The sequence below is a fragment of the Callorhinchus milii genome, unplaced genomic scaffold (genome assembly GCF_018977255.1).
Source record: "Callorhinchus milii isolate IMCB2004 unplaced genomic scaffold, IMCB_Cmil_1.0 Scaffold9, whole genome shotgun sequence".
In the NCBI taxonomy this organism is placed as follows: domain Eukaryota; kingdom Metazoa; phylum Chordata; class Chondrichthyes; order Chimaeriformes; family Callorhinchidae; genus Callorhinchus; species Callorhinchus milii.
In genome coordinates this window covers 19,268,023-19,281,944 of record NW_024704750.1, presented here as the reverse complement: position 1 = coordinate 19,281,944, position 13,922 = coordinate 19,268,023, and the positions used below count along the sequence as shown (strand labels likewise).

The 13,922-nt window shown below is 48.9% G+C and overlaps 1 protein-coding gene and 1 non-coding gene across 2 annotated transcripts in view; both read right to left on the bottom strand.

Moving 5' to 3' along the window:
- Positions 1-9,703, bottom strand: part of rpap1 (RNA polymerase II associated protein 1) — a 28,268-nt gene extending 18,565 nt beyond the window's left edge. The window contains exons 1-9 of the mRNA XM_042338255.1: positions 9,648-9,703; positions 7,533-7,746; positions 6,466-6,611; positions 5,722-5,835; positions 4,336-4,519; positions 3,332-3,487; positions 1,808-1,969; positions 900-1,015; positions 30-128 (exon numbers count right to left, since the gene is read on the bottom strand). Coding sequence (XP_042194189.1) covers positions 30-128; positions 900-1,015; positions 1,808-1,969; positions 3,332-3,487; positions 4,336-4,519; positions 5,722-5,835; positions 6,466-6,611; positions 7,533-7,722 — 1,167 coding nt within the window. The 5' untranslated portion in view covers positions 7,723-7,746; positions 9,648-9,703. The remainder of the gene's footprint in view (positions 1-29; positions 129-899; positions 1,016-1,807; positions 1,970-3,331; positions 3,488-4,335; positions 4,520-5,721; positions 5,836-6,465; positions 6,612-7,532; positions 7,747-9,647) is intronic.
- A 3,742-nt stretch (positions 9,704-13,445) lies between these two features.
- On the bottom strand, positions 13,446-13,517 carry trnag-ccc. The gene has a single exon. It is a non-coding gene; the product is annotated as a tRNA-Gly (tRNA).
- Between the last annotated feature and the right edge of the window lie 405 nt (positions 13,518-13,922).

Genomic DNA, 13,922 nt, shown 5'->3' with positions numbered 1-13,922 from the left:
AGACCAATTAAAGCTTCCAGACATCTCACCTCCGGCTCTTGCCCGTGATGGTGCAATCCCAGGTGAGTAGGAAGATCTGTGTCTGCGGGGATTAAGTCTCCACGGAAACTAAAGCGAGCCTGCATCGCCTGGTGTAAGAAAACAAGGAGTAAAAGGGTAAGAAACAACCACAATAAATTGCACTGGGAATATTTTATTTTCCAGTTCAATGATGTGAGAAAAGTCAAACAACAACAAAACCAACTTGCAGCACCCTTCACGCGGAGTAGCATCTCTGAGCACTTAACAGTGCTTAACTGACCCCCCCGGGGAGGGAGGGGTGAGGTGGCCACAGCCCCGATCAAAGTGGAAGGTCTTCAGCTGTGATCTGAAGATGGGAAGGAAGAGGCAAGGAAACATACGCGTCACAAACACAGGGAAGGTGTGTGCTGCTGGAGGCTGAGCTGCAGGCATTAGAGGATAGAGGTACAGGCTCACACCAGTTTAGCCTCTCGCTGCTCCATGTCAGGTAAGGCTATTGAGTCTATTAGGTCATGGTATTAAAGGGATATGGAGCAAAGGCAGAAAAATGGAGTTGAGTTGCACATCAGTCAGGATCTAACAGAACAGGTTCGAGGAGGTGAATGGCCTCCTGTTCCTATGTTCGTGTCAGCACTGATCAACAACAACCATTTGCTTTTACATAAAGCCCTTCAAGGTGAGGGTGGGGAGTCTTGAAAAGTTTTTTTTATTACAGTATTCAGCCTCAGAAGCAGAGCCCCTCAGCACAAACAGAAAAAAAAGTTCTGCTTCGAATGAACCGACTCCGAGCCTTGGGATGTCCTCCCGACGTGAAAGGCACGATATAAATACAATTGGTCGCTGCTGGTTTTGACTCAGGTCCTGTAACCGAGCCTCACCTTCTTGGTTTTCCGCTTCCTGGGTTTGGGCAGATCCTTCATCCATTCCAGCTTCTCGGGCTCCGGCACATGCATATGGACCCAGTTCTTCTCAGGCTTGAAGGGAAGGTTGTCCTCTGTAAAAAGGCAGCGTTGTAACGGACGCCTCTCCATGATCATATCCATTCAGGGCATGTACATGTGAGCAGACACACCCAGCCCACTCCTCATACGCGCGGACTTAGAGACAGACATCCAGATCATTCCCCATTCACCCCCCCCCCGCACACGCACATACAGAAACTCTCCTCACTGCCCTAAATTCTTCTAGCTGCATGTCCCATTCAGGGTAACAGCTGTACTGTGACCATGACATTCCAGCAGATATAACTTGCCTGTCACACTGCGTCTACATGTCCAGTCTACTTTACACTTGTGGGCATACATTGACAGTGTGCAGCCTATTGGTGGGTGGGAGGGTGGAAAGGAACAGGGTTTAATTTTCTGAAGCTTCAGCCAATACCATTCAACAGAGTATTCAAAGCCCCTGCAGGAAGTTCCCAAGAGCTCACCGTGCCAAGACTAATCACTCCTCGCTCAATGTATGGCAGCTGCAGGAGAGTGCTCTGGCTCAGGAGGTTTTAGTGCAGGGAATGAGGTCTTCCCCTTCCTAAAGCAGCACTCCCCCAGCATGGCAATGGAGCATCAGCCTAGAATATGTGAGCTCAAAATCCCCACGTGGGATGTGAATCCACAACCTTCTGAGGCAAGAGCGTTACCAAATGGGCCACACTGACTGGGCCTAGGCTAAAGTGATGCTTTCATTTAAAATCAACAGTGGATTTGGGCTGCCACCTTCGTCACCGGGACTTTGTTGTATTGCCCAGATCTGGCTGACCCTCGGCAGGTATATCTATTGCCACACGTACCTGTCACTCTCACATCCTTTGGCTCTTCCTCGTCTGGGCTCGGCTGTGCTTTAGACTGAGATTGCTCCTGTTCTGTCCTGGTTATTTCCATTTCATCCTCAGTCCCTCTCGCTGTTTCTCTCCCCGATTTCCTGGATTTCAGGAAAGCAACTAATCCTGGGTCTAGTAAAATAGAGAAACAAAAAATTCACCCTACAGCTATGGAAACAGGAGGGTCAGTAGCAGCGGAGGGAGTGGAGTCATGTAGTTCCTGCTTATAAAGAAACCTAGCGTGCCCAATGAAAGTTTCTGCCCCAGTCTTTCAGTAATAATAATAATCCTTGCATTTGATATAGTGCCTTATAGAAGGAATAGAGGAGTATGGGAGAAGGGAACAGGAGGGGTAGAGGCTCATGTGGAGCATAAAAAGCGGCATGGACTAGTTGGATAAACGGCCCATTTCCATGTAATAACTTTCTCCCTAATTCTATGCAACAATGCAATTCCACATTTCTTCATGAAGATTTACCAGCATCAAGTGGTGTTGTGCTTTGCCATGAGCAAACCAGTGTTTAAGACTTCAATACGCTGAGCAGCCATTTGCAATTGTCACTTTCGACCCCGAAGCAAAGGAAATGCTTCACTAGCATTTAACAATTCCACTTGAGCTGCCTGATAACTGAACCCAAGGAGGTTTGTGCAGCACACTCAGCATTGATCGGTACGTCCCTCACACAAAACTCTAACCGTGCTGCCTGAAGGCCTGCTACCCATCCCCCACCTTCTCCACCGGTGGCCGAACCTTCAGCTACTACACCCTTAACCTCTGAAACCTCTTCCCCTATGTCTCACCCCACTCCCCCACCCTCTCCATCTGTCTTTAAATTTCGTCTAAAAACCTACCTCTTCGGCCACATCTTTAGTCAATTCCCCATATTTCGCCACCCCCCCCCCACCCCATTTCTTCCTCGCGTGGCATCCAACTACGTGCTTGTGAATGGCTCCGAGACATTATCATTCATGAAGACCGTTATGTAAATGTTATTGCATGGAAAGGAAGATCATTGCAATCTCTGTACAAATTGCTGGAGAGGTCACACAGTGTTATATCCAACCACGTGCGGTGACACCACAACACGTTGTTCTGCTGAATCTACAGTGCACATGGGACAACAACAGTGCAATTAGTCTGTAGCCCTCAGCCTGGCAATAGCAACTACACTTGTACAAGCTTAAGACCTCAGTTAAGGGATACATCAGAACTTCCTCCATTCAGGACGATACCACAGCTTTCTCCATCGAGGGCCAATAGCAAGCAAGGACACCAGAGGATTTTCCCCGTGTCGTCAGGGGCACTGGGCTCCATTGCAGAAACCCACTGTGACCCCCAACTAATTCAACTCAATGAGAATCAAACCTGACAATGGAACCTGGGACCTCCCTGGCCGACAAGGCTCAGTTCGACCCTCGCTAGTGAAGCCACTGAGGGATCTTATGTTTGAATGTTTACCGTGACAGTGACTCTACGCGACAGACGGCACTCACCCAGCCTCATCAGCAGGTTTTTCCGTTCCTGCTCGATCTCCTCTTCAGACATGGCCTGCAGCCTGGCCACGTTCTCGGTATGAATGCTCTGCGCTTCCTGGGAAATCATTCTACCGCCTGCTCCCTTTCCAGCTTCATATCTCTGTCCACCCGAGGCTGTGGGATAAAGTCAATGAGGCGGGTGCCATCTCTCTGTCTCCAAGCCATTAAAAATAACGTGGAATTTATATAGGGCCCTTCACACAGGGTAGCATCACTGAGGGGTGGCAGAGCAGAGCTTGACGCCAATCCGGGGAGAAAGGGGAGGTGGCTGTAGGCACATTCAAAGAGGAAGGTCTTCACCTGTGATCTGAAGAGTAAGGCGGAGGGATTGAGGCAGAGAGTTCCAGAGTTTCGGGGCTTAGTGGCTAAAAGCACGACGACAACAACAACATGATTATATTTTTATAGCGCCTTTCACGTCGGGAGGACGACCCAAGGCACTGGTGGAGCGGAGACGACAAGGGACAAACAGGAGGCTGGAATCAGCTGAGCAAAGGGGGCACGTAGAGGACTGGAGTATGAACAAGTCAGAGAGGTAGGGAGGTGCTAGGCTTTGAAGTGATTTGTACGTGAGTGTAAGGATTTTTAAATGGATCCGTTCTGCAATCGGGAGCCAATGGAGCCTGGCGAGGTCTGGGGTGATAGGGGTGTGGAGTTTAGTAAGGTTCAGGATCCAGGCGACGGAGTTTTGAATTAAACAAATTAACAATGAGCACAAGGATTTGAGCAGCTCTCAGTGAAAAACCACTCGCTGCATTCACACAGCAACAACACAAAATTAGATTTATATAACACAACCTCAATAAAACACTGTTCCTCTCCTCCTCTCATTTATACTCAAAGGTTTCATGAGGCAGAATCTATGCCCAGACTGTGTCAGTCTCCAGGTGAAGACTTACAGGACAGTGAAGAGGTTTTAGGCTGTGACAAGATAAGTCAACTGACATTTTCCCCTAATTTACCTGGCGAGTTGCGATTTGCCCGTATCTCCTGGCTGATGCCTGTAAGACAGGACCCACTTGCCCTCTGCCCTCTATTGCCCTGGGGAGTGGGGCAGGGACCAGGTGCAGTCCTTGCCTGCTCAGCTGCTTTGTTTGCTGCAAATTTCTGAGCGAAGATGCTTTTCTTTCCTGAAGGCGGCTGTGCCTGTGTGAGAAAAACAAGCACCATGTTACAGAATGTTTTTGATGCTTTCTGACTACTGAAAGTCACATATTAAAGAGCTGCACTTTTAGCTAATGGAAACTCCTCACTGAGAGACTGCAGTATTCTGTAATTTCTTCTTTATCGTTTCCTGAGCTCTTCTATCTGAAGATTCGCACTTTCCACATAAACATTCCCAATACCCAATTTCATCCCTCTTGTCCTGCAATGACACAGGCATCCAGTGAGCACACAATTTACCCATGGACAGAAACATACAATGCTCACTGGAAGTGCATATTTACATAGGGAAAACACTGGACAGAGTATCCAAAAAGTCTGGTTACCCCATTACAAAACAACAATACAAAACTACGGAGGAGCTGAAACAAGCTGTCAGAGATGCATTTTGCCTCCTCACTCCATCCACGTTACGGAAGATGTCACACTGAACACGGTGACGGAACATTATCCGTCATGAAAACAATGGCGCTCACTCAATCACTTAAACGTTAGACACTTGGACTGAATACAATTAAGCACTTTTAAATACAAGTATCATCATTCTTCCACACGTTTTAGTTGTTGGTCAGTGCACTATAGAAAAAAAACACATGGGGGTAACAGGACTTTGTGGACACCCTGTACAATGAGAGAAGCTCCCTGTTTAAACACTAACATGGGGTTAGGTATTTTTAAACAGAGCTCAGCAATTTAGTGCACCACATGCTGGTGCTCAGATTTTAATTGGCCTCTTGATTCTTGGCATCAGAGATGCCTCCTTGGTAATTACAAACCCGTCTGGATCTGACAGTTTGGTTCCATCAATCTGCCAACTGCCAAACGTTCACATTTACAATAATAAATTGGTCATTTTCAATCTACGACTGTTTGTGGGACATTGCTGTGCGCAATTGGCTGCCGCGTTCGCCCACAAATATACAGTCAATTCACTTTACAGTGTGTTCTGTGAAGCGCTTTGGGACGTCCTCCCGATGTGAAAATCACTATATCAAATGCAAGGTTTATTATTATTATTATTATTTTACAAGGTGCTGTGGCGCCTATTACAGCCATGCAGTCTCCAATGTTGATTGGGCACCAGCACCCATTTCCTGACACTATTCCCATAGTGATGTCCCGGCTCTGACTGGTTTGACAGACGGCATCAGTTTTACAAACGCAAGTGCTAACCAAAGGCTCACCTCTTTAAAGTCACCAGGTACCTCGCTCTGCATTTCCGAGCGGTGGAACACCTTGGGGAAGGCTAGCCCTGTGGACAAAGGGAAGGAAATGGGCATGTTGCTCGTGTCTCTTTCCTGTAAAAAGAAAACAGAAAGATCAGTGAGGTTGAGAATTCTCCCCCTTCATCTTGCCTTCTCTCCATCTGTCTTTAAATCCCACCTAAAAACCTATCTCTTTGACCGTGCCTCTGGTCACCTACCCTTCTCCCTTGCTCAGCGTTCAAAGACGCTGAAGTGCTCAAGATATTAGCCTACGTGAAGGGTGCAACAGAAATTGGAAGTTTTGTTACACCTCCATTTATCTGCTAAAGAGTCTCTTAGCGTAGTGATTAGCGTGCCCGCCTCGCAAACAAGAGGACCCGGGTTTGATTCCCGGGTGGGGCAACACATTAGGCAAGTTTCCTTTCTCCAAACGCCTGTTTACCTAGCAAAGATTAAGAACCCAGTTCTTAGTCGGTTGGTGGATCACTTTCCGGGCGTAATAATTCCTCCAAAAAAAAAAAATGTGGTCACTCGATCCATGGCTGTTTGTGCTGTGTGCAATTGTCTTCCCCGTTTCACCGACAAAATACACAGACAATTCACTTTACAATCTATTCTGTGAAGTGCTTTGAGTCATCTCAGCGACGTGACAAGGCCCTATATCAAATGTGCTTGCACACACGTGCGCGCACACAGACACCTCCCACTTGTGCTTAAACTCACGATAACTTTAGGCAGGACGGCCATGATGTGCTGGTCCTGCTGTTCCATCGATGCCTCAATATCCTCCTCGAACTGCACTTTCCACGGCTTGAGGCGAGACTTTTTCGGGGGAGCTGGCTGTAAGGTCGGGGGGAGGTCAGGAAGACCTGGAACAAGGCCGATCAGAAAGGGGAACAATTCACAAGTCAATGTAATAATCCTTGCGCTTGACACAGCAGCTATCATGTCAAAACATCTGTGCTTAAAGCTTCACAAGCAAATGCGGTGTCAGCAACTTGACAGCAATTCCCTGTGCATATCGAGTGTTCGAAGGCAATCACAACAGCCAACCTGTGCACAGCAAGAATAAAGTGACCGATTTTATCTGGGGATTGTTATCCAGGACACCGGAGAACTCCCTTCGCTTTTCAAGTAGTGCCAAGGGATTTTTAATGTCCGCCTGAACAGGCAGACGGTACTTCAGTTTAATATCTCATCTGAAGGACAGCATCTCCGACAACGCGGTGCACCCCTAGGGACTGCGTTGTCACGTAGGGCATGGACCAACAACCCACTGACCCAGAGGTAAGAGTGAGCCAAGTGAGCCAGGCTGACACCCATATAGTTAAATGCATTAGATGCTTCGCCTTCAGCACAACCCCAGCATTGGTACTGTCAGCTTAGACAATATGAATTCAAAGTGCTGATACAACCTTCCATCTGAGGGGAGAGAGCGCTACAACTACAACAACTTGCATTTATATAGTGCAGCTTACGTACGGGAGCGCCCCAGAGCGCTTGTCAGTGACGGAGCATGACGCCCGGCCGGGGAAAGGGGCACAGTCTAGGAGGAAGGTCTTCAGGCGCGATCTGAAGGTGGGGAAGGAGGGGGAAAGCCGGAGGGATAGAGGAAGAGTATTCCAGAGTTTGGGGACATAGTGGCTGAAAGTGCAGCCATCGGTGGTGGAACGAAGGTCACCAGGAACAAGCAGGAGGCCGGAGCCAGGCAGACACCCTTCTCAGGTTAGGCACTCTGGAAAGATCTTTACCTTCTTCACCTCTGTTGTGTTTATATTGTGAAAGCCTACCTTCCAGAGTGACCTTGTCCCTTTGCTCTTCATTCCGTTTTCCGTCACTGGCCACATTTTCTGACTCCACTTTCCTCTTGTCTGCTTTCTTTACCACAGTGACAGCGGGAGAGGCTCCTGATCTCAGGAACTCTTGTTGGAAACGAAGGAGGTCGTCCTCCGACTCACCTGGTCTGGGTCTGCCCAGCATCCTGCCACAATAGGCCACTGACTCCTGTCAATTAAAGCAGCACAGGTGTGTTTCAGGACACAACTAACAGGACAGGTACCAAATTTCACCCCCAGGCGTCCGGTTACTAATCCTTCGATCAAGTGGAGCCCATAAATTATTTTTAGAGGCAATCAGATAGATGTTTGAAAGAGAAAATATTAAAGGGTATAAGGAGCGAGCAAGAGGAGTGGAGTTAGATTCCATGGCTTAAACCCAGTCTCTCCATTGTGCTGCCCCGTTGCTCAATCTCTCAGTGACAGTTACTCTGCCCTGGTGTTAGAGTATGTGTGGGGGGATGTGTCTCTCAGTGACTGTCACTCTGCCTTATGTGTAAGTCAATCTCTCGCCCTCAGTCTCTCTCTATTGTCTTTCTGACTGTTACTCTGCCCTGTGGGTGACTCTCTGTGACTGTTACTCTGCCCTGTGGGTGACTCTCTGTGACTGTTACTCTGCCCTGTGGGTGACTCTCTGTGATTGTTACTCTGCCCTGTGGGTGACTCTCTGTGACTGTTACTCTGCCCTGTGGGTGACTCTCTGTGATTGTTACTCTGCCCTGTGGGTGACTCTCTGTGACTGTTACTCTGCCCTGTGGGTGACTCTCTGTGACTGTTACTCTGCCCTGTGGGCGACTCTCTGTGATTGTTACTCTGCCCTGTGGGTGACTCTCTGTGACTGTTACTCTGCCCTGTGGGCGACTCTCTGTGATTGTTACTCTGCTTTGTGTGCTGTTTCTATCTCTGCGCGTATTATTCTGCGCTGCCTATCTCTTTCTCAGCGTGACTACCACTCTTGCTCTACTCGCTTCTTTCACTCTCAATTTCTTTTTCGCGCTCTCGTGTATCTCTGTACCTCTCCCTCGCGCTGTCTTTCTCTCACACGCTCCCTATTTGTCTCTCACACTCACGCACTTTCTCCTTATCACACACTCTCCTTTTCTGTGAAATAAAAATATTAAAAAGAACTGCAGAATTTCCAGCATCGGCAGTATTTTGCCTTTTGTTTCTCCCCGTCTCTGTCTCTCTCACTATTACACTCTGTATCTCCGTCACACAGTCTTTCTCTCCCACACTGCCTCCCTGTTTCTCTCACTCACTGTTACACTCTCTCTCTCACACTCTCCCTCTCTCTATCACACACTCTCTCTATCACACTCGCTCTCTATCACACTCTCTCTCCCTCTCAAACACTCTCTATCACACACCCTCTCCCTCTCCCTCTTTCTCCCTCCTCCTCCTCCCTCTCACTCCCTGTGTGTCTCTCTCCCTGTGTGTCTCTCTCCCTGTGTGTCTCTCTCCCTGTGTGTCTCTCTCCCTGTGTGTCTCTCTCCCTGTGTGTCTCACTCTGTGTGTCTCACTCTGTGTGTCTCAATCCCTGTGTGTCCCCTCCCTCTCACTGCCTGTATGTCTCACTCCCTCTATCGCCCTGTGTGTCTCACTCTGTGTGTCTCTCACTCTGTGTGTCTCTCACTCTGTGTGTCTCACTCTGTGTGTCTCACACTCTGTGTGTCTCACACTCTGTGTGTCTCTCACTCTGTGTGTCTCTCACTCTGTGTGTCTCTCACTCTGTGTGTCTCTCACTCTGTGTGTCTCTCACTCTGTGTCTCTCACTCTGTGTGTCTCTCACTCTGTGTGTCTCTCACTCTGTGTGTCTCTCACTCTGTGTGTCTCTCACTCTGTGTGTCTCACACTCTGTGTGTCTCACACTCTGTGTGTCTCACACTCTGTGTGTCTCACACTCTGTGTGTCTCACACTCTGTGTGTCTCACTCTGTGTGTCTCACTCCCTGTGTGTCTCTCTCCCCCTCACTCCCTGTGTGTCTCTCTCCCCCTGTGTCTCTCCCCCTCTCACTCACTGTCCGCTCTGTGTGTCTCTCCCTCCGCACCGTGTGTCTGGGGTTTCACTCACTGTCTCGCGCGCGCTCCGCTCACAACAGCGTCCACTTCCGCCCCGCAACGTCCACTTCCGCCCCGCAGTGTCACATGGACAGTCCCCCCCGCCCCTGAGTCCCCCCCACCGCTGAGTCCCCCCCACCCCGCTCCCCCTCCTCGACCTGCCCCCCCCCCCCACCACCACCACCACCTACACAAAAGGGGAGGGGACTGTCTGTGTACACACTCTTGTGCAGTGGGGGGGTGGGGAGCAGTGTGTACACACTCTTGTGCAGTGAGGGTGGGGAGCAGTGTGTACACACTCTTGTGCAGTGAGGGTGGGGGACAGTCTGTGTACACACTCTTGTGCAGTGAGGGTGGGGGACAGTCTGTGTACACACTCTTGTGCAGTGAGGGTGGGGGACAGTCTGTGTACACACTCTTGTGCAGTGAGGGTGGGGGAGAGTCTGTGTACACACTTGTGGGGGGGGTGGGGGACAGTGTGTACACACTCTTGTGGGGGGGTGTGGGGGACAGTGTGTACACACTCTTGTGGAGGGGGTGGGACAGTATGTGTACACACTCTTGTGGGGGGGTGGGGGACAGTGTGTACACACTCTTGTGGGGGTGGGGGGTGGGGGACAGTGTGTACACACTCTTGTGCAGTGGGGGGGAGGGTGGCAGTCCCTGTACAGACTGTGCAGTGAGATCACGGTCCTGGGTTGAGATGTTCCCATCTGCTCCTCACCCACAAAATACACAGTCGCTCAATCCCACGTCTAACGTTGTCCAGTCCGGGGGAAGGGACAGAGTGTTCATTCACAGAGCACAGAACTGCAACCCTTTTGTGTCCGTCTGTGCCCGCGCGTGTGTGTGTGTGTGTGTGTGTGTCGGACACCCTTGGTCTGTTTCTCTTGGGTGAGGGACTCATTCTTGCTCCTGATCCCATCCGTTACAGCAAATCACAAAACACTGCAGATGCTGGAAATCCCAAACAAAAACAGAAGTCACTGGGAAACACTCAGCAGGTCAGGCAGCATCTATGGAGAGAGGAAAGTGAGTCACCATTTCAGGTCCACGACTCTTCATCAGAACTGGGCTGAACTTCGAGTGTTTCCCAACCACTTCTGTTTTTGTTACACACATACATTGCAGCATATGACATATATATATGTAGAGAGAGAGAGAGAGAGAGGGCTGTCACGTTTGTATTCTTGAATACGTTTGAAATAAAAGTTTGAAATAAGCAACTCGTGTGTTGGGTCTTTGCGAGAATGCATCCCACCGAGCCTTAAGCCATGTTACAGTAGTGGAGAACCCTGGAGACTTGCCCTTACTTACAGTACTATTTTCAGTCAATTCAGTCAATATACGGGTAATTCACTTTACAGTATAGTCTATGAAACGCTTTAAGACGTCTCAAAGACATGATAAGGCACTATATCAAATGCAAGGATAATTATTATTATTATATCTGTTTATATCAATGTACAGGAGAGGCCAACTGCCATAACCAGCAATGTCAGTCTGTATTGACAATAGTCTGTGAGTTTGGCAGAGAGCAGCCTGTGCCAGTGCTGGGAGAGCTCAGTACTTCTGAGGCCACCAATGGAGCTGAATATCTGGGTTCATCAATTGTCACTGTCTAAAGCAATCAGGATAGACACAGTAGCTAGAATGACCTCTGTTCCCATCATACTTTGTCACCCTGAAGCTGACGAGGTCATTCATGCTAAGCTGTGTTGCCCACAAGGAAGCTCGCAGGGAATTCCTGGTACCAGCCATCCATCTAGTGAGGGGTCAAACCTGCGCTTGTTGGATGTCAAATGACCAACTAGTGTCTATCCTCCTTCAGGGAAGGTGGAGGTAAACAGGGTCTGCTTGGAGCAGAACGCAAAATACTGCAGATGCTGGAAATCTGAAAACAAAAACAGAAGTCGCTGGGAACACTCAGCAGGTCAGGCAGCATCTATGGAGAAAGGAAAGTGAAGAGTCACTCCACTTTCAGGATGGAGAAAGGAAAGTGTTCTGACGAAGGGTCTTGGACTCGAAATATTGACCCATTTTCCTTTCTCCATAGATGCTGCCTGACCTGCTGAGTGTTCCCAGCGACTTCTGTTTTTGTTCTCCTTGGAGCAGAAATGGCTCAGAGGTGACATGTTTGACAACATAATGTAAAAATTGAGCCACCGGAATTTGGTAAGCGGGATGTGTCCCTCCAGGGGAGAGCGCACATTCCATTCCAATAAAAATCTCTAGAATTGCCACCCAGCTGACCAAAGAAAATGAAGGGATCAAGGGAGGGGGCAACTTCTGTTTGAGACAATCTATGTGGATGCACACTCCAACTCAAGGCGCCAGTGTGGAACCTTGGTATCTTGTTCGACTCTCAATTATCCTTTATACCTCACATCCGTGCTCTGACCTGTTCACCTTTCCCCCACCTCTGCAACACTGCCCGTCTCTGCCACTATCTCTCTCTTCGAGCTGCCGAGACCCTTATCCAACCATTCATTACACACAGTCCAGACAACACCAACTCTCTGCTCACCAGACTTCTCATTTCTTCCGTCTTCCAAGCTCAGAACACCCAGAACTCTGTAGCCTGGGTCCTCTCCCTGACTAGGCTCTGTGAACCTGTCACCCCCTTCCTCACCCCAGCTCCACTGGCTGCCCATCCTCAAGAGGATTGAGCTAATCTTCTTCACTAGTTGATCCTCATCTTCACTTTTAAATCTCCCCAAGGTCTTGCCCCACACTTCCCTATGGCCTTGTTTAACCCTACCAATCCTCTCTTGCTCCTTCTGCTCAGCAGGCACTGGTCTGCTTCATGTCCCGTGCCCTACTTGCCCCACATCATCATCGGTCGAGCCTTCAGCGTACTTGCTCCCACGCTCTCGAACTCTATCCTGAAGTCCCTTCGGATCGTCCCTTCTCTCGCCTCTTTCAAGACCTTCCTCCTTGACTACCCCTTAGGTCGTCTTTCCCCCGAAGCAGGCTAGCAAGAACAAATTCTTGACGAGCCCCCGAAGCGTGCGCTCGGGGTATTGCCGGAGATTAATTAGTTATGACTGTCATTTCAAACACTGACAAGCTTTCTGCTGCTCACGGTTCATTTTCATTCCAATTTCGGCCTGCGGTGTTGGTCGGAGCCACCAGGTGGTGCAATTGGCTCCTGGACAAATGGCAGCGTGGCACAGTTATACCATCTGCTGATGAATGTCGGCGGGTTGAGCTGGGGCGGGTGGGCGGGGGGTGGTGGGGGTGGTGTGCAAGGCAAGGGGGGGGGCAAGGCAATGAGGGGACAACTCAACAAGACCATTAGAATTCTGGCTCTTGTACAAGCAATTCAATTCATAAGGAGGAACAAGATAATGAATCTGGGTAAGACATTGGTTGTGCTACGGTTAGACATAAGCTGGGCTCAGTTGGGAGCACTCTCACATTTGGGTCAGAAGGTTGAGGGTTCAAGCCCCACGTTGGGAATTTGTACTCACTGCCTCGCAGCTGAACAAAAGAACGTAAGAATTTGCTTGGCACGGAAGACCAAGGTCCATCCAGTTCGCCTTCCACTATCCTGGCAGTCTCATGACATAATAATAATCCTTGCATTTGATATAGCGCTTTTCATGTCTTCTCGACCTCTCAAAGCGCTTCACAGAATAGACTGTAAAGTGAATTGACTGTATACTTGTGGGAGGAACGTGGCAGCTAAATGTGCACAGCAGTGCCCCACAAACAGTCGTGGATTGAGTGACCAAATTATTATTTATTTTGTTTTTTTTCTTGAGGGATTATTATCAGGCTTGTGGAGTAAGGAAACTTGTCCAAGGTTTCGCCCTGCTGGGAATCGAACCCAGGCCTCTCGCCTGGGAGGCGAGTGCTCTAACCACTGAGGTACAGGGCTCCACATGTTGGATCCCAAACTATGTATTATATCCCGAGTTGCTATTTCTTAACAGAAATCTATCTAATTTATCCTTCGATGATTCGATACGTTCTGTTTCCACCGTCTCCTGATGGATCCTGTTCCATACATTTACGTGTACATATTGCATTGGACTGATGTCCAATACACAGTGTTGGAAACAACATTGTCAGAGGTTCCTTCAGATGAGACATTAAACCGAGGTCCTGTTTTGTGCCTGGATGTTAAGGGTCCCAAGGCACTACTTGAAAGGAGAAAGAAGTTTCTCTCAGTGTTCTGGTCAGATAAAATGGTCACTCATCACATGGCTGTTTATGAAACAAACCCATGCACGAATTGACTGCCACGTTTGTCGACAAATATATAATCACTGCACTTCACAGT